General features: G+C 37.7%; 1 protein-coding gene across 2 annotated transcripts in view; it reads left to right on the forward strand.

Moving 5' to 3' along the window:
• The window catches only part of IMPG1 (interphotoreceptor matrix proteoglycan 1), an 86,735-nt gene that overhangs the window by 14,646 nt on the left and 47,339 nt on the right, over window positions 1–24,750 (forward strand). For both annotated transcript variants that reach the window (XM_039346611.1, XM_039346612.1), the window contains exons 2-6: window positions 2,990–3,223; window positions 13,129–13,295; window positions 13,487–13,515; window positions 17,220–17,287; window positions 18,306–18,364. In XM_039346611.1, the coding sequence (XP_039202545.1) occupies window positions 2,990–3,223; window positions 13,129–13,295; window positions 13,487–13,515; window positions 17,220–17,287; window positions 18,306–18,364 (557 nt within the window). The remainder of the gene's footprint in view (window positions 1–2,989; window positions 3,224–13,128; window positions 13,296–13,486; window positions 13,516–17,219; window positions 17,288–18,305; window positions 18,365–24,750) is intronic.

Genomic DNA, 24,750 nt, shown 5'->3' on the forward strand with positions numbered 1-24,750 from the left:
ACTGTACAGATAGTCCTCAACTTATGACCAGTCACTTAATGATCATTTGAAATTACTACAGACTTCCCCAGAATTACTTACAACCTGTTTTCGAAGTTATGAAACTGCACATACCCCCATGGTCGCATGATTGCATTTTGGGTGCTTGAGAATTGGCTCAATTTTACAGCCATTTGTAATATTCCATAGTCATGTGACCTCACCTATCTTGGGGGGGGTTGGATGGATAGATAGGTAGGTAGGTAGGTAGGTAGGTAGGTAGGTAGGTAGATGGATAGATAGATAGATAGATAGATAGATAGATAGATAGATAGATAGATAGATAGATAGATAGATAGATAGATAGATAGATAGATGATAGACAGACAGACAGACAGACAACAGACAGACTTGCAGTCAGGATTGAATATCTTGCAAGCTGTTGTCAAAATGTCTCAGTCCAGACTTGTTTTTCTTAAACTGATTTGAAATTAAGTTGCCATGAGTGCAAGACAGGAGAGCTTAAATGACATGTGCAAATGTCCCTTGCATACTTTTTTTCACATTGCTTGAGTCTTGTAATGAAATTTAGGGTGGGGTACAAAAACTAAGGTGATGAATTATCTCATTTTGAAAAACAACTTTTAATATATTCCCTTTTCTCTGATGGCTAAAGTTCAATTCAGTTATTTCCAGATTGTGAAGATGAAGCATCTTTCCCCTTTTATTTTCTTTTAATCTATCTAATATGAAGTGACACAATAATTAGTGTTTATTGTGTTGTTAGAAGCTTAATTTTATAGAAGAAAAAACACTGATGTAAAAGTTGCAAAGCTCAACTAAATATTTAGCTCTTGATTTTCCTGATATTCTAATTCCCTTATATACTGTACTTGATCTTTAAACAAAATTGATTTCTTTTCCCTTGATGAATCCAATTTTTCCTCAGTGCGGTTATTTTCTATAGTCAGATGTCAGCAATCAAATTTTACAAATACTGTTGGTTTCTTAGAATAATTATTTGTACTTTAGAAAGCTTTACAAATACATTTCACCATTTCTTTTTCCTTTTAAATCCTGGTTATTTGTGAAATAAGCATGAAGAGTAGATAAATAATATAGATGATAGATAGACAGACAGACGGACGGACGGACGGACGGACGGACAGACAGACAGACACATAGATGCCAGAGGAGAAAGGCATATTATTTCTGAGGAATCTTGACATTTAAAATCAATATTATAATTCTGTTAAACATCAGTGAAAAGCATTTAAAACATAAGTACTTAACTGTTCTTTTATTATCTTCAGGAAACCAGAAAGCTTTTTTCAGTTCAATGAAATGTAAAACCTCCAGTATTCCTAGTCTTAGCTTAAGGAAAATAAATTAATTACAACGTCCTGTAAAGTTATGTTAGGCATAGAATCTAGATTTGATAAATTTATTCGCACTTATTTAATGCTGTCTACATTTCGGCAACTCCTGTATTTTCTGTAAGAGTAATTTTATCCCACTGTCTCTAGATTTTATTATTTTATAAAACTATTTTTGGAAATAAAAGAGAAACAGAATAAGGAAATATAATATATATTTATATATATATGGCTTTTAGAAATCCACTTGCAAGCTTCTCTCTGGTTCTCTCGGCATGCTAGAATCACAAGTAGTTTAAATTTTTTTTGAAAAAAAATGTTGGAATCATAAAGTCAATTCTAGTGGAATCTCCATGAATTATAAACTAATTCATCTCACATCAACAACAAATTAAAGATATATTTCTCCAATGTACAAATTGGAAACTTTCTCTTGTTATTCCCATTATTTCATGCAACTGGACATTTTCACTCTGTTGCTTCGTTTTCTCTTGTTCCCCCATCCCCTGACCTTTTCATTTCTGATACTTTACCAGACAGGAAACAAGACCAGATCAGCTAATTCTGTTGTAAAGCTACATTAACAGAATCTTGCAAGTCTGAAAGTACAATTTTCCACTGTCACCTTTACAGTCTAATAACTTAGGGAGGGTCCTTCTTTTCTCTCTTGTTCCATCCACTATGCAGCTGAGAGCTATGTTCCCTGTTATCTGACCATCCCTTAGAAAAAATACCTTCACTCGGTCCCTCACGGTCATTCCCACCTAGCATTACAGTTTCCCCTCCTTCCTTTATATTGCTATATTGTAATACTTAATTCTATTCCCCTTTACTGCTGCATTTTCTTGCCTGCTCTCAATAGTTCCAGGTATTTGCAGTGATCTTCTTTGATATTATTTTTCACAAGACCTCTTCATTCCTTCATTATTTTTTCCGCTGTTGATGATGAGGATGTTACATTTATCCAGATAAACCCTATTACGATATCTTGGCTCTCTATGTAGACAGTGTAGAACAGTGTTTCTATTTCAGATCATACTTTTTTCCATACAGCTATTGAACAGCCATGTAAAGGAGGTGGGATAGTCTGGCAGATATTTTTGTGGTTTGATAGCCATGGCCCGATTTATTCAGCATTGTTGACGGAGGAATCAGTGCAATAACAAATAGTGGTGAACGTGAGTCTCCTTGAAAGATTCTTCTTTTAATATTAACCTCTTTCAGTCTATCACCACTGACCAATGGAACAGTTTGCCTTCAGAAGCTGTGGGTGCTCCATCACTGGAGGCTTTTAAGAAGGAACTTGGACAGCCATTTGTCTGGAATGGTAGAGGGTCTCCCGCTTGTGCACGGTCCCTTCCAACTCTGTTATTCAGTTGATGACTGTTAATTATTATTGTTAAGTTATTGTTATTACCAGGGCTTTTTTTTCTCATAGAACACTCAGAATGGAGTTCCGGCACCTTTTTTGGATGGAACCTTGTAGGGTAGGCAAGGCAGGTTGTATAATGTGTGTGAGTTCCCCCACCTTTTTTTTTAAGAAAAAAAGCACTGGTTATTACAATATTTCTTATTGGCAGACAATAATTCTGCATTGTATTTTATGATGTGTTTTTGTGTCTTTCCTCTTACAGAACCCTCTAATAAAATTAACCATAATGAAGCCAAACATCTGACAGATGATTCAGGCTCTGAAAAGTCAGAAAACTTGGCAAAGAGGTCCAAAGTGTCAACTATTCGGAGGGTATTTGACATGGCCAAACATCGAACCAAGAGATCCTCTTTTATCTCAACTGGAGTGAAGGTCTGCCCTCAAGAATCAATAAAGCAAATTTTAGCAAGCCACCAAGCTTATTATAGGCTAAGAGGTAAGAGTATACTTCTATTATTTCCTATCATCTTTTATTTATCCTGTATCCATATCCATGCAACATTTATTTGCTAGTTCTTGCTAGAAATAAATTTAGCAGTGGCTCTCCAGACAGTAGGTGATCTTTGGCAAATCAGCACAAAGTCTACTAATCAAGCTAAGAGGCCTATTTTTTATTACTTTTTTATCTTCATATCCACAAACCTTAGGAGCAAATGATTTTCAGGTCTGCCTGTTTCTGCATAGTCTTCTTTGTGCCTTTAGATCTTCAGTGTAGTCCCCTTTGCAAATTCCAGTATTGGCATTTAACAGCATGGATAATTTGGCTTTTTCTGTGTAGATAGATCCCACATTATAGAGCAGTGTGCTCTGCGCTGACTTTCTGATTGCTATTGTTTAGAAGAGGACATGTATCTTTTTATTCAGGGCTTTTTATTTAAGTGGACTTTTTATTGTGGTTCTTAATACATCTTTTGTATTTTAAAATACTAATATATGGAGAAGACTCAAGGTGCAGGAGGCAAGGGGAAAAGGGAAAGTGAAAGGGAAAGGGAAGGGAAGGAAAGGGAAGGGTTCAGGCCCGGTTATGGTACAGAAACAGTTGCATATCCATCCTTGTTCTTCTTGACTTCTCAGCAGCTTTTGATACCATCAGCCACGGTATCCTTTTGGGTTGGCTGTGGAGCTTGGAGCTCGTTGGCACAGTCTTGTAGCTGTTTGGATCCTTTCTCCAAGGCCAGTCCCAAATGGGGTTGACAGGGATTGAGAAGACCAAGGGGCTTTGGGTGAATGGAGCTTCCAGCTCCAGGTCTTTAACATCTTGAATTCTGGTTGGAGTTCCATTACCCCAAGCAGACCCAGTGCACAATCTGCGTGTTCTCCTAGACTCCTGTCTCCTATTTGTTGAGCAGGTGGAAATCCTGGTATGTACAGCTCTGTTGACTTTCAGGAAGTCCTGAAAGATTTGGCTTTTTTCAACAGCCTCTAGGTTAGAGTGATTTGTAACGCTCTTCTGTATATGTTATTTTGCATTTTTATTTCTGTACATAAATGGTTATTTTCCTTGGTGACTACGATACGTCTGTTATAACTCTTACCTGGGTACACCCCTAGAGTTGTTTCCACCCCTAGATGGCTGAATGAATAAATATGTATACAAAGTTAAATTAAAAGTATATACACATACAACATACACATTTCAAATAAAATAAAAATCCTCTCATGTATTCTTCCATCTGGTTTTCTTGCAACCCTTGTATGACATTCAGAATATTTGAAACCTAGCAGAAATGTTGTTGTTGTTAATTTTTCCTTCCCTACTTTTCCTTTGGCCATTTTTTAAAATGTCTTCTGGTGTATCATTCCATTTCCCCCCCAATCTTTTTAAAAAATCTGTGTAATTTTGAACCAGGGAACTCCTGCATGTCCAGCATGTATTCCAACCCCTGTGACAAATTCAAGACGTTTAAAAGAGATGCAATAGGTCTTAAGAAAAAACTAGGGATATGAGATGAGATGATGCCTCTGTATAGTACAGATCCTATCTCTGTACAGTAGCCTGTTAAAATTCAGGGGTTTCTTATGAGACGGCAATGCGGGCAAACCAAGCCTCAGTTTTAAGCCACTAGAAGCCACCAAAAACTACTTTCAACTTGAAGCAGGCAGGGGTCACATGCACATCGGTGAAAGATGGGGTCATCTCTTCCTGCCCTCTATATCGGGAGTGTGGCCCATACTTAGAATGTGGCAATCTGACACTAAAAATATACACCCCGTACACTAAACCAGCCTTTTTCAGTTGGGCTTCTTTGGAATTTTTTTTTTTGGGGGGGGGGCGCTGTGCTAGCTGTAGACATACAGCTTTATTGAAATCCTAAAAATATTTCAAGAGTTCCTCCAGGGTAAAAAGTTGTGGAAACCTGGGAATTGAAGTCTAAAGGTTGCCAAGTTTAAAAAACACTGATCAAGATGCGGGTATACAGCATTATTTTAGCTGTTGCCTACCCTTTGGGGTTTCATGGAAAAGTGGTTTTTTTAAAAAAGAAAACTAAGCTTTCCAAACCTAAGTATTATAATAAGTCTGACTCAACTGCAACATAATTCTTGGACTACAGAGTACAGTGCACTGTAACATAATACTGCACTCTGGCTAAGATGCACTCATCAGGCAGTTTGTTATAATACTGTCTATGAATCTATGGTATTCATTATTTAACAACCTCCTTTAATTCAGCCACAATAAACTACTATCAGTTACTTAGTTAATTTAATTAAAATTCCTCATCTTATGAATGTATTTAAAATAGACACCAGGCAGCCTTCAATACTGAAGTAATTCAATCATTATAAAGCAAAACATGAAGCCATAAAACAACAATAATCTCAAGATAAAAATGACACCAACTCTACAGAACTGGTAAAAGCAAATTATATAAAGCCACATTAAAAAAATTGGTTGCCATGATTTTTCCAGAAAGCATAGAGAATGCAAACTGAATGCAGCTCCATTATTAGGGTATTAAAATAATTTGGGAAGAATATGGACAGATTTTCTTTCCTGCCTGCTTCACAAGTAGTCCTATAAATGGCTTCTCCTGCAAGACTGCAAGAGGGTCCTTCAACTTCATCAGCATATGAATACAAACTGGTTGTGATAAGATGCAATAAGCAAGCAGTAGCCTCGTTATGACATTTTGCAGAAAAGAAAACATAAATAATGTTCTTTGCTATTGAACCATGATGGAATCAAAGCATCACTATCCACCGTCAGATAAGACAGATTCAAGAACAGTTGCAGGTAGCTTGTTCAACATTATTGTAGTAATATGTCCTTGCTAGTGCCGCATAGCCTGCCTTGGATACCCAGGGATTGTAGACCTCTTATTCCTTCCTAAAGCCCTTGTGATCTAGGTCCTGAAAATCAATATCTTCTGGATGTTGTGGAATCACGTCCTTTTCATATTTAAAGCAAAGAAACTGTTCCTCCCAAGGATGAAGCCTCTTTCATTGTCGCCTCTGTATGTTACATAATAGGGATTCTGCCCAAAGGCAGTAGCCTATTCAGAAAATTTATATAGAAAGGCTTTTGCTGGGAATCCTGTCAAGTTTTGCACTGATTTAAAAGGCCATCTTGGTTCCCTAGGAGATTTTAGCTTGTTCCCTTAACACTGAACTTATTACTCCAAGATTTTTAGTGGCATTAATGTTTCCTCTCTGCAAAGGCCAGTAAGTATCCAGCTTACTATGACAGTAAGGACACAACACCTGAGGGTCACTCTCTTTGACTTAACTGACTTGGAGAAGGCCATGTGGTGGAAATGTACCTGCACTGTCAAGCCTAGAGACCTGACATTATTGTTGTTGTTAGTTGCGAAGTCATGCCCGACCGATCACGACCCCATGGACAACGTTCCTCCAGGCCTTCCTGTCCTCTACCATCTTCTGGAGTCCATTTAAGCTCATGCCTACTGCTTCAGTGACTCCATCCAGCCACCTCATTCTCTGTCGTCCCCTTCTTCTATTGCCCTCAATCTTTCCCAGCATTAGGCCCTTCTCCAGTGAGTACTTCCTTCTCATTAGGTGGCCAGAGTACTTGAGTTTCAACTTCACGATCTGGCCTTCTAAAGAGCAGTCAGGGTTGATCTCCTCTAGGACTGACCGGTTTGATTGCCTTGCAGTCCAGGGGACTTGCAGGAGTCTTCTCCAGCACTATAGTTCAAAGATCTCAATTCTTTTGCGCTCAGCCTTTCTTATGGTCCAACTTTCACAGCCATACATTGCAACTGGGAAAACCATGGCCTTGACTATACGCACTTTTGTTGGCAGGGTAATGTCTCTGCTTTTTAGTATGCTGTCTAGATTTGCCATAGCTTTCTTCCCCAGGAGCAAGCATCTTTTAATTTCTTGCCTGCAATCCCCATCTGTGGTAATCTTGGAGCCCAGGAAGATAAAATCTGTCACTACCTCCATTTCTTCCCCATCTATTTGCCAGGAATTGAGAGGGCTGGATGCCATGATCTTGGGTTTTTTAATGTTGAGTTTCAAGCCAACTTTTGCACTCTCCTTCTTCACCCGCATCAAGAGGCTCTTTAGTTCCTCTTTACTTTCTGCCATTTGAGTGGTATCATCTGCATATCTTAGATTGTTGATATTTCTCCCAGCAATCTTAATTCCAACTTTTGATTCATCTAGCCCTGCCTTTCTCATGATGTGCTCTGCATATAAGTTAAATAGGCAGGGCGACAGAATACAGCCTTGCCGAACTCCTTTCCCAATTTTGAATCAATCAGTGGTTCCGTTTCCAGTTCTCACTGACACATCTTGGTAATTTTGTGCATCTTGTTGGAAACAGATCTCATGGTGGCTGATTTGATGGGGAAATTGAGCTCTATTGAGCTTTTGGAGCCGTTTTTAACTTCCTCTTTCAATCCTGTAGGGCCTAGATCATCCCACTGTGGACAATATTCAAGAGACAGAGATAGCCTTCTAGGGTGTTCTTTTCAATGTGAGGCTTTGCCAAAACGTAAGACGCTCTTCAAAATTGATTGTGAAAAGAAAAAGAGGAAATCTTGTTTCTGTTGTCCAGCATGACATCCAGCATTATGTCCTGTTTTCCAACTGCTCTGTTCTTTTTTACCTTATCTGTATGACAAGAGGAGAGATATTTATTTTCCAACCTGCTGGTTGGTTTTGTGTAAATTATTCTGAGATTAGGTCAATCTCTTATTAAGGAAGCTTTACCCTCACTTTCACTATCCATGTTAGTAGCGAGTCAGGGCTAAATCTTGCCAGCAATGATATCCTGTCTGTCCTTGAAAGTAGACCAGGTCAAGAAACAGATACCACAGTGATTCCAGGAATAACACTTTATTGTTGTAGAGTACACTATAGAATCATGAAAGCATATCAGAATTTCTCTCTGCCCCATTTTATACCAGACAAAATCAAGGTGAGGCTATATTGACTTTCTTTCTTTGGACTAAAAATTGACATGTCCTTAATGCTTCGTCTTCTTTCCCCAAGGTCATTTCTCCACAGTGGTCATTCTAGTCTTATCAGAAACATGTTTCCTAAAGTAGTTATTCAATGGGTTTTCAGTCATATGCAACACCTCACAGTTTCATAACACAATACCATTACTTGGGCATTGAAATGCCCATGATCTCTGAATTTATCTCCCGTTTCTCATTGCTCTTTTTATAACTCTCAAATCTCACTGCAATCTCTAGTGATACTGACCTGACTACTTGAAACATTTGTGGTATTTTTTCCTGGGTCATGATACACTACTGTAACTATGTCTGTTACACTGGCAATCTTTTGAGTTGCCTCCTCTTCCCAACTGTATCTACTGATATCATCAGATTAGGTTGGAGGGCCATCTTATGAGTCATATCTATTAAAAAGTTCCATCAGACAGGATTTAGGAGATGAGTTTTTTCTGCTGTAGAACATCATTGGAACATCATTACTACTGAAGTGAGACTGACCCAGACCCTATTAACCTTCTGGAGATCTCCCCAAAATATGTTCCTTTTTTCAGCAATCCTGGAGAATCCTTAGAAACAAGGAGCCTGCGAGATGGCTTTATTAAGTATGAGGGATTTTATTTAAAAGAAAACACCTCTCCTGTGTTTTATTACATGTACATGTTATTGTTTTTAAATGGTTATTTAAGAATCCTTGTTTATTGTTTCATTTTTAACTTATGCCATCCAGAGTCACTCTGAGATGGGGGCTATATAAACTTTATAAATAAATGAAAAAATAGGTGAATAGATAGATGATAGATAGATAGATAGATAGATAGATAGATAGATAGATAGATAGATAGATAGATAGATAGACAGATAGATAGACAGATAGATTAGAGAGAGAGAGAGAGAGAGAGAGAGAGAGAGAGAGAGAGAGAGAGAGAGAGAAAGGCTCTTGGAAGAACTTGTTATTGATTGTGGCATTGATTCTTAATCAATATTGCCTGTACAGTTTCCTAATGGTGAGGAGCAGGATCAGAATCCTCTCTGTTCCTTAGAGAATTTTTCTGACTATGGTGTGTTCTTCTTATTTGAAAGTAAAGCAGGGTTATTCTTCAACCTGGTTCAGGGTGGGTCACTTTGGATATCTGTACTCCCACTCTTGTCTAGACAGCCAAAGATTTATAGACATACGTGTGTTTTGAGTTCCCACGGTTGCTGGCCAAATAAAAACATTATAGGTTGACTGTAATGATAAGGGTTGCTCTTGAAGGGTTGTTGATAGTCTTTACTATCCACCAGGCAAAAGTCAGAGGGCTGCCAGGAAGCTTTTTTAAATTCAGAATGGTGGACCAAAAGGTGTTGAGCCTTATACTTAAGCTAATTGACACAGAAAGTGGGGACATGGTTGAGCATCCAAAGTGTGACAAGTCACATTCATATGAAGTTTGTGGAAGCGGATGAGAGGGGATTGAGTACCTAAAAAGGTTTTTCCCTCTTTTTTTGTCCCTTCTCTCTCTGTTCTCTGCCCCCAAGATTTTCAATCTGGTTTGATCATAATTGATAAGATTGTATGTATCAAGGATAAATGAAAGGCAAATCAGATATTTACAAAACAAGAAAAATCTAAGGGTAACAAGAAAAAGAGAGCTTTTTATTTTGGGAAAAAATTAATGGGGCAATGAAAGGAATTGCAAAGTGAGATTTTTTTTTCTCATGTAGTGTAAAGAAAAGGATCAGGCATTATTAAAAAAATGGGTTTTATGTTTTCTTGTTTAGAATGTGCTGTTTTCACCATCTGGTACTATTTTTCCCCTACTGTGCCCTCATTTGCCTCCATTTTGAGACTCTTGCTAATTCATTTTAATGTGCATTAATTAGGAAACAAAAGATTCAGTTACTTTTCACAGAAGGATGATTCAGTTGTAGCATTTCTCCATACTTCCAATGCTAGCTAGGTCCCTCTGCTTAGTGAATCTTGTTAGCAGTCTTTACACAAGGCACATTAAAAAGGTATAGGCCTTTGATCTCATTCCTGTGGGCACCATCTCAACCTTTTTTCCCCATACCTTACCCCCATAGTCACCCCTGTGCGTAATTAATAAAACAACACTACAAGGAACACTGGCTTACATACAAATATTCTAGAGATCATTGATTCAACAGTAAGAGCTGGTAGTTTGGAAGAAATGGAACAGGGATACTCCAGGGCTATTATTCTGACTTTCTATGACTGAGTAAGCATCATTTCACTGAGATTGTCTGTCTTAACCAGGACCCCTGGTGGCGCAGTGGTTAGAATGCTGTATTGCAGGCTAACTCTGCCGACTGCCAGGAGTTCGATCCTGACCTGCTCAAGGTTGACTCAGCCTTCCATCCTTCCAAGGTTGATAAAATGATGTCACAGATTGTTGGGGGACAATAATGCTGACATTTGTAAACTGTTCAAAGTACTATTGAACAGTATATAACAGTAAATGCTATTGCTATTAGTTGCTTCCTTGAGTTTCTGTAAACTCATGGTGGTATCACCTGCATCTAGCCACTCTGTCTGCTGTCAGCTTTTTAAAAATTGTTTTGGATATAGATGCATCCAAAACATTAAAGTCTTAGCTTCATTATACAAGCTTGGCTTTTAAATTTGTTGGTGATAAGCAAAACATTCCTTCTATCAATGGACACATAGAGTACGTTTAACATCTCCTGGCAAGATAACTCCATAAAAAAAATCATGAGAATGCTTATAAGATCTAAACCACCCTGGGAAGGCCAAAAGCTTTTGATTGAAGGCACTACGAATATAATACTAATTTAGCATTTTACAATTTTATTTTGTTCAACTACCTTTGTTTTTTGTTTCGGTTCATCTCCAGCATACATATGATCTATAAGAAGTCTGCTCTCCTTTTCAACAAATTCAAGCTGGTTTGTGTGATACAAGAAAAACATTGGGCTTTTATTTGTTAGGAATAGATTAATGGGCTTCTGTGACCTGACTCGCACACTTTCAGTTTCAAGCAGCAGGTTGTCAAATATTTGTGTGCATATTAGCCCTTCTTGCTGTGTTTGTTGTGTTAATTGCATAAGACTACTAACAAGAGTCCATGGAGGAAACTGTTAGGCCTCTTCCTTACAGCCATGAGATTTTAGCCTGCTGTGTGCTGGTTCATAAGCCTTATTAGCTTTGTGCATTTGCATATGCTTGGTCCTATTTACCCAAATGAGAAGGCAGAAGGCTTCCCAGAGCCACAAGGGATATTATGCCCCATCCTAGTTACTGCATTGGTATTTCGTTTAGTTATTCATCCCCAGGAAAGATCACTTAAACATTCAACCAATTAGTGCAAACAAACACAAGGGGAAAGCTGTTTTCATGGGGATTCTGCTTAAATCAAAGCAGACTTTCTTGTTGTGGAAGTTCATTGAGAGAAATAAAAGAAGGAAATCACGCACGGAGAGCAAGAGTGGGCTTTCTATTCACAGATGACGCCAGGCCATAGTTTATAGATTATGCCCTGTTGAACAATCTAGAAACAAGGCAGAATCAGTCCTGTGGAGAAGCAAAATATGTATGGTTTGTCCATTTTTAATTGTTTTTTTCCCCTCCTTTTTAAAGCTCACCTAAACAGCAAATTAACTAGGGATTTACAAATCAACCATGTACCCTTGTTCACTGATCGTACTATGCAGCAAATGTCCCAAAGACGCTTTTTCATAAGGCAACTTTTAAAAAAAGAAAGAAAGTCCAGTTGCCTCGTGAAAAAGCACCTTTGGGACAACCATGACCTGGATGACTAAGAATCTCCATAGATATTTATGCAACTAATGTAATCAGTATGGCAACCACAAAGCATATTCCCTCCTCTGCTGTAATTACCCCCCCCCCAAAACACACACACACACACACACACACACATTTTAGGCTAAAAATGAAGTATGTGTTCAAAATTAAAATTAAAATTTAAAAAATTAAAATAAAATTTCTCCTCTTTGGGTGTACAAATGAAGCATTTCTTTAATCAGAATGAAGATGAAAATATTCTTCTGAGGTAATATTGAAAGATATGATCAAAATGAAATCCAAAGTATTGATTTTCTGGTGAAATGATGCGCCTTTGATTTGGTGTTTGGTTAGAATGAAGGCAAGCAAACCTCTGCTTTGGACTGAGAAGTCGGTCATGTCAAACCTGGAAAGGATTCTTCATTTTGTTGAAGTGTAAAAGCGCCCTTTTAAAAAGTTGTTTCAAGAAGCAAACTATGTATCACTTTCCCTTCTGACAATGAAGCAAAGCAACCATCTCACTTCACTAGGTACTGCTTTGGTGCTCCTTCCAACATCTTTCTTCTGAGTTTGCCAACATGATTCTCAACCAAAGGTTGGGAAACCCTACTAGGTTTTCCATAGTGTGGGTTGAAATCAGTCTGTCTGGAGCATCTTCTAGGTTGACCATCAGCATCTCCCAAGAAGAATAGCTCTAGCACATGCTGCAGGTAATTTAAAGGTCAATGAATCTGAACCACATTGGCCAGTGCTGAGGCCAAGAAAAGCCTTTTCTCTCAGTTCTGGTCCAAAATAGTTTAAGGCCAACTGGACTGCTGCATCGAAACAAATTGGGTGGCTTCTTTCTTTCAGCAAAGTAAATCCTGCTGTCTCTGCAATGCGAACAACTCCACTGAAGCAAATCACTTTGCGCTTATCTATGATAAGTCCCATTACCTGGGACAACAATAAATTATTTGTTGTGAATGAATGCCAAAAACCAACCCTGATATATTCCATCAAGATGAAATGTAAAGTTGGATAATGAAATCAAGCAAAGAATGATAATGTGACCTAAGATAGATATCAAAGGGAACAATTGCATGACTATGATCAAATTTGGCGAAAGACTTTCTGTAAAGTCCTTGTATTCTTACTGTGTTCCTTCAGTTTGCCAGGAAGCAGTATGGGAGGCTTTCCAGATCTTTTTGGATCGGATTCCAGGTACAACCGAATATCAGAACTGGGTGACAGCTTGTCAGAAAGAAACTTTCTATATATTTGACATTGGGAAAAATTTTAGTAATTCCCAAGAACACCTGGAGATAATTCAAAGGGTAAGACTTAAAATGTGTTTTTAACTATGTAGAAGTATCTATATATAGTAGCAATACATAGAAATATTAACAAACCAAGAAAATTACTAATAATTGAATCATGCCAGACATGATAATGCATCATTGTCTTCTGATTGTTGGTTGGTTAGCTCCCAAATAATCCTCTTCTTTCTTTAAAAATTTTCTTGCAGAGAGTAAAGCATAGGACATTCCAGGATAGGTAAGTAATCAAAACAGAGGACTTCATTAGAAGTTCTCATACGAACTGCTGCTTTTTAATAGCAAATATATAAATTACATAGAGATGTATGAATGCTTCTACACACAAACACACACACACACACACACACACACACACACATATGTATACATAGAACAGATTTAAACATACTGACTAAAGACATATTTAATTTCATGGAATGAAGAAAATTATCATCATCTTTCATGCATGAGTGATGTACCTGACTGTCAAAGTACCAGGATCATTCATGAAGAATTTACCCTACAATCCTATCCAGTTTGCAAAAACATTTGAAGTAATCAATCTTTTTTTTATTGAAAATTTTTAAAATTTTTACAAATAGGGAAAAGAAAAAATAAAAAACAAAAAACAACCCTACCCAACCACCCCAACCCTCCCACTCCATCCCCCCCAACCTTCCCAGAGCTGAATATAGGCTTAATTAAAATTTCTAAAAATCTTAAAAAGAAATTAAAAAAGTATAAACCATAAATATATATAAATACATTTCATAAACTTATAAGATAATTAACAATAATATATATGTAAAAAAGAAAAGCATAAATATTAAAAAAGAAAAATGCTTAAAAAAAGAATAAAAGAGAAAAGAAAGAGGAAAAGATGTATATATAAAAAAAAGTAAAATAAGATAAAATAAAAATAAGAAATATAAGAAAAGAGAAGAAAAAAAATACAATCTATAAAATATTGAGATTTATATCTAAGTTATTGAAAAACTAAGTAATATTTTTTATATCCAACTTATGTTGTATAAAATCTATCCATTTTTCCCATACCGCAAAAAACTTCTCTTGCGATTGATCCTTTAAAAAAGCCGAAATCTTTGCCATTTCCACCAAATAAGAAACTTTAAAAAACCATTCTTGCAAGGTAGGCAAAGATTCCTTTGAAGTAATCAATCTTATAACTGATCCATCTATGCAAAATTGTGCACCAAGTTTTAGGATACAAGCACTTAGAAAATTTGTAGTTGCATCAGTAGCCTATAAGGTGAAAGGCTGGAAGTCCTAAACCTCTTCTGTCCTAAACCCCTGAAGTCTACAACCTCATCTCTGTCTCCTGTCTTGATATAGTGACCCAGCTGCCATCCTCTGTCTTGCAACATATGCTTCTATGTGGAAATCTTCCCCTTAGTTGTTCAGTCTCTAAATCTTGTCCAACTCTTTGCAGCCTATGAACTATAGCATACTAGGCTTTCAAAAGCCAATAGAATAAAAGGGAGTAGCACAGCTAAGGAAAAGGGGAAAAAATGGCGGACTGCGTTGTTTGGCAACCCCCGTGAAATGGTCGTTCGACCCCAAATGGGGTCCCGACCCACAGGTTGAGAACCACTGTGATAAAGTTAATTGTTGGGATGATCACTGAAAAAAAATTTCTTTTTTTTTTTTAAATTATCAAATCTATTAATAAAAATGGTTAGCACTAAGCTAAAGGGAATAACATAAAATAGGAATACACAGTCTTCTGCTCCAGGAGCGAAGAAAAAACACGTCTTAGAGCAAAGAGACTAAGTCTAAAACTGGGGTGCAGTTGGCACAGAGGGGGTGGTACTAAATTTCAGACTTAGTCTAATTGGAGCAGATAGATTAAGACAACCCCATCCGTGGGTTCTCCATCCAATCATGCTGGAGAACTGCTGATCTAAACTCTTAACCTCAGTGCATAAGAGAAATGGAAACGATCTTGGGAAACAGGGAAAGAGACTAAGGGAATGGTCAGATTAAAGACATCTTAGCCAGCAGCAAGATTGTGAGTGGGGCCTCCCTAGTTTCTTAGGCTATAAAGACAATAGATGAGACTTTCAGACTTGCAAGACTGATGTCAGCCTTGCAAGTTAGACTGGATGGAAAGTATGACTAGATGAGCTAATTCTATTTTATTATAAGGTTACGTTAACAGAATCTCACAAGTCTGAAAGGCTGTCATTTTCAAAGATAAAATATTTTGCTCTAATAGAAAAAAGAATCTTTTAGGTGACCTGTCCTTGTATAGAACCCATGCCATGCAGGATGAAGGATGAAGTTTCTGAAATAACATAGGAGAAGAGACATGTTACTGTATGGGTAAAAAGAAAAGAAAAGAAATCAGGAGTCTAGTAGCTCATTATTAATATGTGATAGCCCATATTGGACGATGACACTGCATTTTTTCAGGCACTGGATGGCAGGCTAATACCTGCATGCAGCTTGAAGTGGATTCTCATAAGCAACAAGAGACAACAGGCCAATGATGCTAACATGGGAACCAGGTCCTGCAACAAATGTCTATCTCTACCTTGCCCCCACATCTTCCCCAAGAGCACCTCCATAAATTCTAACATTTACCTACACAAGATTAGGTGTTCTTTTTCTAATGTGATATATTCCACCATCTGCTACTAATGCCTCTCTGGATTATTCATGGGATAAATGAGGGGGGGGGATTATTAAAAAAAATAATGTTGACAACCATGACCACAAGACTCAAAACAAAGACAAATGTCAGATTTTTTTTTCAGTCACCCATAATATTTTATAATAGAAGTCAAACTGACTTTTTTTGGGGGGGAGAGGGAAATGGGACTTTAATATTACCAATGAGTGAGAAATTGTGGAAGTCATATACAGTAAGTTTTCAGGCAATCTCAATGAACACAACAGGTTTTTAACAGTTATAATAGTTAATTGATAAGGTATTTGAAATCTAGTTCACATGTAACCCTGCACCTGCATTTGTCTTCCTTCCTTACTCCAATTTAAATTCTAGACCAGTCTGGCTACTCTGTGCTTCTGATGAAGTGAGCTGCAGCTCATGAAAGCATGTGCCTTTTAATTGTCAGAAAAGATGCTACATGTATAAGACTCCTTCTGATGCCTGAGATGGACGTATCTAGAATGTATCTAGATTGCTATGTCTAGATACCCAAGGCTGCCATTTATAAAAGAAGTCTGACTCTTCACCACTGAACTATTGAGTAGTTTACTAGTGTAAACTGAATCACTTTCATAATCCAAAATGGTTTCGCTTTCCAACTAATCACGATGCAAAATAACTGAATTATGTAAAATTAAATTGTATTTTTTTTAATTATCACCTTCTGATTTCATATTCATTTTTGACAAATGATTTATTTAAATAGTATATTAAGTGATATAACATTCTGATTTTGTCTACATTTTCAAGATGTCCAGTTAGTATTCCTAGTACTAATTAGGCAATAGAAATCAGCGAATTCTATGGATTACAATATGATTCATAGAAACAAATAGCTAGTACCCAAATAACTGAGGTATATAGTTTCTTTTTTGGGGGGGAAAGCTCTCCTAATTTAGGGTTTACATTAAAGATGCACTGTCTGAACTTAATTTTCTTTATTGATAATGATAAGTACATTTTTGATGAATATTTGCTGCTCATCTGATGAGAGCTGCCATAAGGATTTATGCTAAACAGTGTTTCCTTGGCAGGTTTCATTTATCAGGAGCACCATGAGCATATTGGAGAGATAAATTATGGAAAAAACAATGTGAGCCTATTTTGTTGTGATTCTTTATTTTTAATTTGTAAAAGCCTATCTTTAGACAGAATATGGCTTTAATGTCTAAACTGGAAAGAAATGAATTCCTGCTGCTCTCATTTTCATAGTCTAATTTATAGTTTTGCTTATTACTTTTTTGTCCCAGAAAAGAGGACATTTCTGCAGAAAAATCCAGTGGCAAGAAATCTGAAGAACCACCTTCTGTCGCTACAGGTAAAATTAAGCATGCATACTATATGTGTCTATGAGTTTACATTACATAGTTCAAGCTTGTTATTGTTTGAACATATAGTTCAGAGTATGCAGATGCAGTAAATAGCGCAAACGAAATATAATGTAATGGAATAGGTTTTTATTGTAAAATTTGGTTTGAGAAATATTTTAACACTTAAACTGCAACATTTTAATCATGTAATATTTATCATGCTTTCTTGGTGAAGAAAACTGGTCGAAGCTATCAAAAAATAAATTTGCAACAAGGAAATCCTTTTGCATAGAATTAAATAACAAGTTAATATAAGTTTGCTTTCATTAGTTGCTATAAAAGTGAATGGCTGAATGGGCTAATTAAATATTCTTCCCCATACCCATAGCAAATATATCTGAAATCATGACACTATTGATGTAGAGAGTAACTGCATAAATATGGGGGGGGGGTTTTCCCAGAAGGCTTTACTTCTGAGAAGGGGCGTTGTCTTACCGGAACGCCTTTTCTCAGCATGATGAGTTTTCAACTTAGTCTTATTGGAGCAGGAAGATTAAGGCAACCCATTTGTGGATTCTCCATCCAGTCATGCTGGAGAATTGCTCATCTTTCTCTAGAATACCAGGAACAGAAAATTCCAGAGTTCAATAGAACTTTCCAGCACTAAGTCAGGAATTTTACACCTTCCTTGAACATACCCATTAAAAAAAAATAATTATATGAAAGAGATAATGTACAGTTTAGCTCTTACTGTAGCATTTAATCCTAGGCACATTTATGCAGTGATGTCTCATTAAATTCAGTGTGATCTGGTTTCTCCATAAAATTGCAGCTTTTTCACAAATACAGGTATTAGAATTATATGTAGCACAAGACCTGAATTTATGTTTTGGTTTTAACTTCTGTTCAAAAGGAAACAACTCAGTTTTATCAATTTTGCTCTTAATTCTCATGATATTGACTAGAAAGCCACACTAGAAATAATAATAATAATAATAATAATCCTTTTTTATTTTTGTTTCCCAGTGATCTCTACAGATACCATTGTGAATGAGATTGTCAATGACAGCAAAACATCAGGAAAGGTGAGGAGTCAACAGCATTCTCTCTACTAAAGTGGTCGCACTTCATTTTCCCAACCCAGCAATTCACAGGATGGTCTAGCTCAGGGGTCTCCAAACTTAGTAATTTCAAGACTTGTGGACTTCAATTTCCAGAATTCCTCAGCCAGCTGGCTATGGAATTCTGGGAACTGAAGTCTACAAGTCTTAAAGTTACCAAGTTTGGAGACCTCTGATCTAGCTCATCACTGATACTTATTTTTCCTCTGCTTCCTTCAGTTAGAATGTACATATCGAATAGGGTCTCTCATCTTAGCTAATTGTGAATTATACTTCTTGCCTATGCCTAAGGAACAGAAACAGACATTGAAGGATTGCACCAATGTCCAAATAAAGCTTTTTTCATCATTATATAACTCACTTCTTTTCTACATAGTAGAAATGCAAGGTCTCAAATCTAATTCTACAAACCAACTGAGCATCTCCACAATCTTTCTTCTCTGGCTTTAGTGTTTTATTTCCTCTCCTATGGTATTTCTCTATCTTCTAAGCCTGCCTTATCTGCCTTTGCTGCCTGTAAAGCGAAAGCTACTCCTTTGATTAGCATTTCAGCTTTTATATTGCTCTCTCTACCCAGTCCCTTTAGAGATTTATTCCAAACAGATGTCACATGCTTGGAGCCATATTGTAGCTAGCACAAGCTCCAGAGATCCCCATGATATCAGAATTGTACCCATGTTTGAGTAATCCCTCTAACTCCAATAAGTGAATTACTTCAATCCCCTTGAAGTTAAACAGGGTTTTGCTGGAGGCCTTTCTTGTGTTTGAGTCTCCTTGAGAGTAGGTTTTATGTATCAATTAGCAGTAACAGAAAGCATTTTCCTCCTTTCGGCTTTCTGCTATAATAAGAAAGTAGAGGAGAACAAAGGTACCTGGAGAAGGCAAAAACTGCTGCCTGCGTTTTCCCACTTTGGAATGATCCAATGGAAGAGACAGCCTTATTATCATACTCTCCTGAATCCATTCATATGTGCTTTACTTTTAAACACTGGTAAAAGGTTAGTTTTTCATTAGCTAATAAAAAAACATAAAGAACGGGAAGACATGGGTAGAAAGAGAATATGTAGCTTCTATATATTCTGACGGAAATAACATCAGGAACACTATCAGTTGTGTATGTGTTGTTCCCCAATCCGGATCTGAGCCTGGTGCCAAAGCCAATGAAAAACACCAGACGCGAGATGCAGGTTTTGTTTTCTTTTATTAAAGCACTCCAAGAAAAGGGGTCCTGGCCAGAAAATGCCTAGGAACCTCAAACAATAGAATTAAGAAAGCTTTATACAATTTCACTAAGGCAGAAGGCGGGATAAGGCAGGATATATAAGAAATATTATCTAATAAACATTTCAGTAATGATCCTATTGGGTTCTAGCCATCCCTATTCCTAAGCCTTGGCTAATGAATGCTCCAGGAGCTATATAATACACATTCTATTTGCTCCAGGCCATCTCTATTCCTAACTTCTAGTTGTGGTATGCAGGATGTCTAACTCTTTGTTACTGTTATCAGTTCTCTAAATTGATACAAGTTTTACACATGCATATTCTCTGTGAATAAACACTCTTTGTCCTTGCCAGATAGGCTCCACAATTACAGGAGTCCCTGTTTTCTTTCAAGTGTATGCCATAGCCTTCCTTTGTTTTAGCAGACAGCCCATTATATGTAAGCAATTTGCCTACAAGGCTTAGTTGTGAAGCTTACTTTGATACACTGTATTTTATATATGTACTATCAACTTGAACATTGGGCACTATCTAACAAAATAAAATTCAATGAGTGAAAAAAGTAAGGTTCTACATTTAGACAAGAAAAACCAAATGCACAGGTATAGTATAGCTCAGTGATGATGAACCTTTTAGAGACTGAGTGCCCAAACTGCAACCCAAAATCCATTTATGTATCGTCAGGTGCCGGGTGAGCATGGCCTATTGGGTGGGCGTGGCCCATTGGGTGGGCAGGGCTGCAGTGGTAACGGCAGACTGGGTGGGACTAAAAAGTTCAATCAATCAACTCCAACTTTGTGAGATCTTTTTTTTTCCCCACGAGAAGTTGAACTTGATTGATTGAACCTTTTTTTTTTTTTTTGCACACGGCGGCGGAGGCCTAAAGCAAAAAGGTTTTATAAAACCCAGCTGAAGGCCTAGGCCTGGGGTGATGGCGCACATGCCCAGAGAGAGGGCTCTGCATGCCACCTGTGGCACGCATGCCATAGGTTCGCCACCACATGTATAGGTGGTAACTTGCTCAATAGTAGTAACTGTGAGAGGGATTTAGGAGTCCTAGTAGACAGTCACTTAAACATGAGCCAGCAGTGTGCTGCAGCTGCCAAAAAAGCTAATGCTAGGCTGCATTAACAGAAGGATAGAACCAAGATCATGTGAAGTGTTAATACCACTCTACAATGCCTTGGTAAGGCCACACTTGGAATACTGCATCCAGTTTTGGTCACCACAATGTAAAAAAGATATTGAGATTCTAGAAAGAGTACAGAGAAGAGCAACAAAGATGATTAGGAGACTGGAAGCTAAACATATAAAGAATGGTTGCTGAAATTGGATATGTCTAGTTTAATGAAGAGAAGGACTAGGGGTGATATGATTGTAGTGTTCCAATATCTCAGGGGTGCCACAAAGAAGAGGGAGTCAAGCTATTCTCCAAAGCACCTGAAGGCAGGACAAGAAGCAATGGATGAAAACTAATCAAAGAGAAAAAGCAACCTAGAACTATGGAGAAATTTTCTGACAGTTAGAACAATTAATCAGTGGAACAACCTGCCTCCAGAAGTTGTGAATGCTCCAACACTGGAAGTTTTCAAGAAGAGATTGGACAGCGATTTGTCTGAAATGGTATAGGATTTCCTGCCTGAGCAGGGGATTGTACTAGAAGACCTCCAAGGTCCCATCCAATTAGTAGTAGTAGTAGTAGTAGTAGTAGTAGTAGTAGTAGTAGTAATCATTGCACAGTCAGCTAGAGGTTCAGACAGGATTTGGCATTTTTGTCTATCTATCGAATCCTTACCAAGGACCTGGGATAGACAGATGTAGATGTTTGATCGTATTACAGATATCGTCATAGGATGGAAGCAGTTCCTAGTAAGGCCGCCTTCTGCAATTGACTAATGGCGAATTTGTCAATGTCAATAGTGTTCAAGTGGTGCTCCAGTTGTTTTGGGATTGCACCCAAGGCGCCTATTACTATCGGTACTACCCTTGCTTGCTTTGCCACAGTCTTTTTATTTCTATTTGTAGGTCTTTGTATTTTGTTATCTTCTCTAGTTCTTTCTCATCTATTCTGCTGTCTCCAGGCACTGCCACGTCCATTATCCAGACTTTTTTGTCTTTCTTATCGACAATTGTTAAGTCCGGGGTGTTGTGTTGCAGGTGCTTGTCTGTTTGAATTCTGAAGTCCCAGAGCAGTTTAATTTTATCATTTTCTATGACTTTCTCTATTTTATGATCCCACCAGTTCTTGCTTACAGGCAAATGATATTGTTACTACTTTGTCATGCCGCTGCTTGTAGTCAGTCTGTGCAATCTTCTTGCAGCAGCTTACCAGGTGGTCCACTGTTTCTTCAGTTTCTTTGCATAGGCGACACTTACTGTCTGTTGCTGTCTTCTCAATTTTGACTTTGTGTGCATTTGTCCTTAGGGCTCGGTCTCTTTCTTTAATTTTCCTGCTCTTAGCCATTGCCAGGTCTTGTTATTATCTGCTTTCCCAGCTATTTTTTTTTAATGTACTGGCCATATAGTGCTTTGTCTTCCCATGCCTCTATTCTGTTCTTCATTTGGTCTTTCTTGTAGGCCAGTTGGTCTCTCCAGTAGTCAGTAAGCCTTCCTGATATACTAATTTCAGTGCATCTTCATCATTGTCCTTCAGATATTCTTCCAAAGCCATTTTTTCTTCTTCAACCATCTGATGTACTTGCAGTATTCCACACCCACCTATTTGCCTTGGTAGATAGAGTCTGTCAATGTCACTGCATGGATGAAGGGCATGATTCATTGTCATTATTTTTCTGGTCTTTCTATACATTGCTTTTAATTCTGCTTGAGTCCAGTCTACTATTCCAGCTGTATATCTAATGACTGGAATTGCCCAAGTGTTTATTGCCTTCATGGTATTTCCTCCATTTAGTTTGGACTATAAGATCTTCTTCACTCTATTGATGTATTCACCTCTAATCTTTTTCTTGACTTCAGTGTGCTTGATGTTGTCAGCTTGAAGGATACCCAAGTATTTGTAGTAATCTTCCTCATCCAGACTCTTAATGTTATTTTTGTGGGGCATCTTGATTCCTTCAGTTTTCACTATTTTTCCTTGTTTGATAGTAAGTGTGGCACATTTGTCCAAGCCAAACTCCATTGCAATATCTTGGCTATATAGACAGACAATGTTGACCAGCGATTCTATTTCAGATGATGTTTTTCCATACAGCTTCAGATCATCCATGTAAAGGAGGTGGGATAGTCTGGCAGATGTTTTTGATGTTTGACAGCCATGTCCTGAGTTATTCAGTATTGTTGACAGAGGAAACAGTGCAATAATAAATAGTAGTGGTGATCATGAATCTCCTTGAAATATTCCTCTCTTGATATTAACCTCTCCCAATCTCTCACCATTGACCTGCAACTGTGTCTTCCATTGTGCCATCGATCTTTGCACAAATTTTCTGATGTTTCTACTGACTCCTATTATTTATAGGCACTTGATTATCCAGTCATGTGGCAGAGAGTCAAATGCCTTTTTGTAGTCAATCCATGCCACATTCAAGTTGGTCTTCCTTTTCTTGCAGTTTTCCAAGATCATTTTGTCTATTAGGAGTTGATCTTTTGTTCCTCTGCTATTGGGGCAGTTTCCTTTCTGCTCAGGTGGAAAGAGATTGTTTTCAACTAGATGCTGTTGTACTGCATCAGCTACCACACCAGTTAGCAATTTGAAAGTTGTTGGTAAGCAGGTAATTGACCTGTAGTTGCCTGGTGTTGTCCCTTTTGCTGGATTTTTCATTATTAGGTAGGTTTTCCCAGTTGTTAGCCACTGTTCAATTTCTCCTCCTTGTAGTATATTTTTGAATTGCTTGGCAATGAGTGGATATATAACAGTTACCGTAAATGCCGGCGTACAAGGCGACCCGGCGTATAAGACGACCCCCGTCTTTATAGCCGGGCCGCATTCCTAGAACGTCGTCTTATACGCCGGAAACTACCAGTATTTCCGGCGTATAAGACGACTCGGCGTATAAGACGACCCCCGTCTTTGGCGCCGATTTCAGCACTTGCGGAAGTCGTCTTATACGCCGGCATTTATGGTAGATGTTTCAACCAAAACCCATGCAGTTCATCTTCACCTGGTGCTGATCAATTTTTGATCTTCCTTGCTCTTTTTTCTACCATTTTTGTTGCTATTACTAGTTCTTTCATTTCAACTTCTGTTTATTTGCATCCACCTCTTTTAACCAAGCCGCATCCTTGTATTTCTTTGGATTATCCCATATCTGCTTCCAGAACTGCACTGTTTCTTCCTTGTCAGGTGCTGATTGATTCATTGCAGTTTCTCCATTGATGGATTGGTAGAAACGTTTCTGATTGGATTGAACTTGGAGGTTCTGCCTATAATTTGCAATTCGAGCTTTGTATCTACTGATGTTCCTGGCTATAGCTGTTATTTGCTGCTTTATTATTTCCAGTGCTTCCTTGATCTTCCTTGTTTCTAAGTGGTATTTCTTGATTAGGTATTCTTTGGCCTTCTTGTTCTTCAGTTTCTTTTCTTTCATCTGTTCTAGCTTGCTTGCATGTGATCTTAACTTGCTGATCTTATTTTCTAGTCTAATCTTCCATTTTTGTGGTGCACTGTTTGTTTGTTTTTCTTCTTTGTTGATTTTGCATCCCAGGTATTCAGTTATAACTGCAGCTGTGCTGTACATTAGTTGGTTTGTTTCTTGCAGTGAATTGGTGCTCATACTTGATATTGCAGTATTTGCATCTTTTAATGCTTGTGCTAGCTGTTTCTTTGGAACAAGCTTCAATGCAGGCAGCCTTATTGTGTTTTTTTGTGCTGTTCTAGATGCTCAGTTATTCTTTGTTTCAATTCTTTTATTTCTTTAGTTAGAGGGTTTTGTTCTTCCTGAGGTAGAGGCGCCTGGTTTCCAAATGAGAACAATTGTATATCTCTGCTGGATTCCTTCACTGCCAACTCCCCCTGGTTTGCCTCTGAATTATTTCTGGCAAGCCTTTGATTTCTTTGCCCTGGGTAAACCTTTGCAGTTCATCCAATTCTGTTTCTGTGAATACTTTATTTTATATTATAAATCAGTGTTGATCTGTTAGTCTCTGTTCTGTTATTTCTGATTCTGG

The sequence above is a fragment of the Crotalus tigris genome, unplaced genomic scaffold, assembly GCF_016545835.1.
Source record: "Crotalus tigris isolate CLP2741 ecotype Arizona unplaced genomic scaffold, ASM1654583v1 scf7180000018016.4438896, whole genome shotgun sequence".
Classification (NCBI taxonomy): Eukaryota; Metazoa; Chordata; class Lepidosauria; order Squamata; family Viperidae; genus Crotalus; species Crotalus tigris.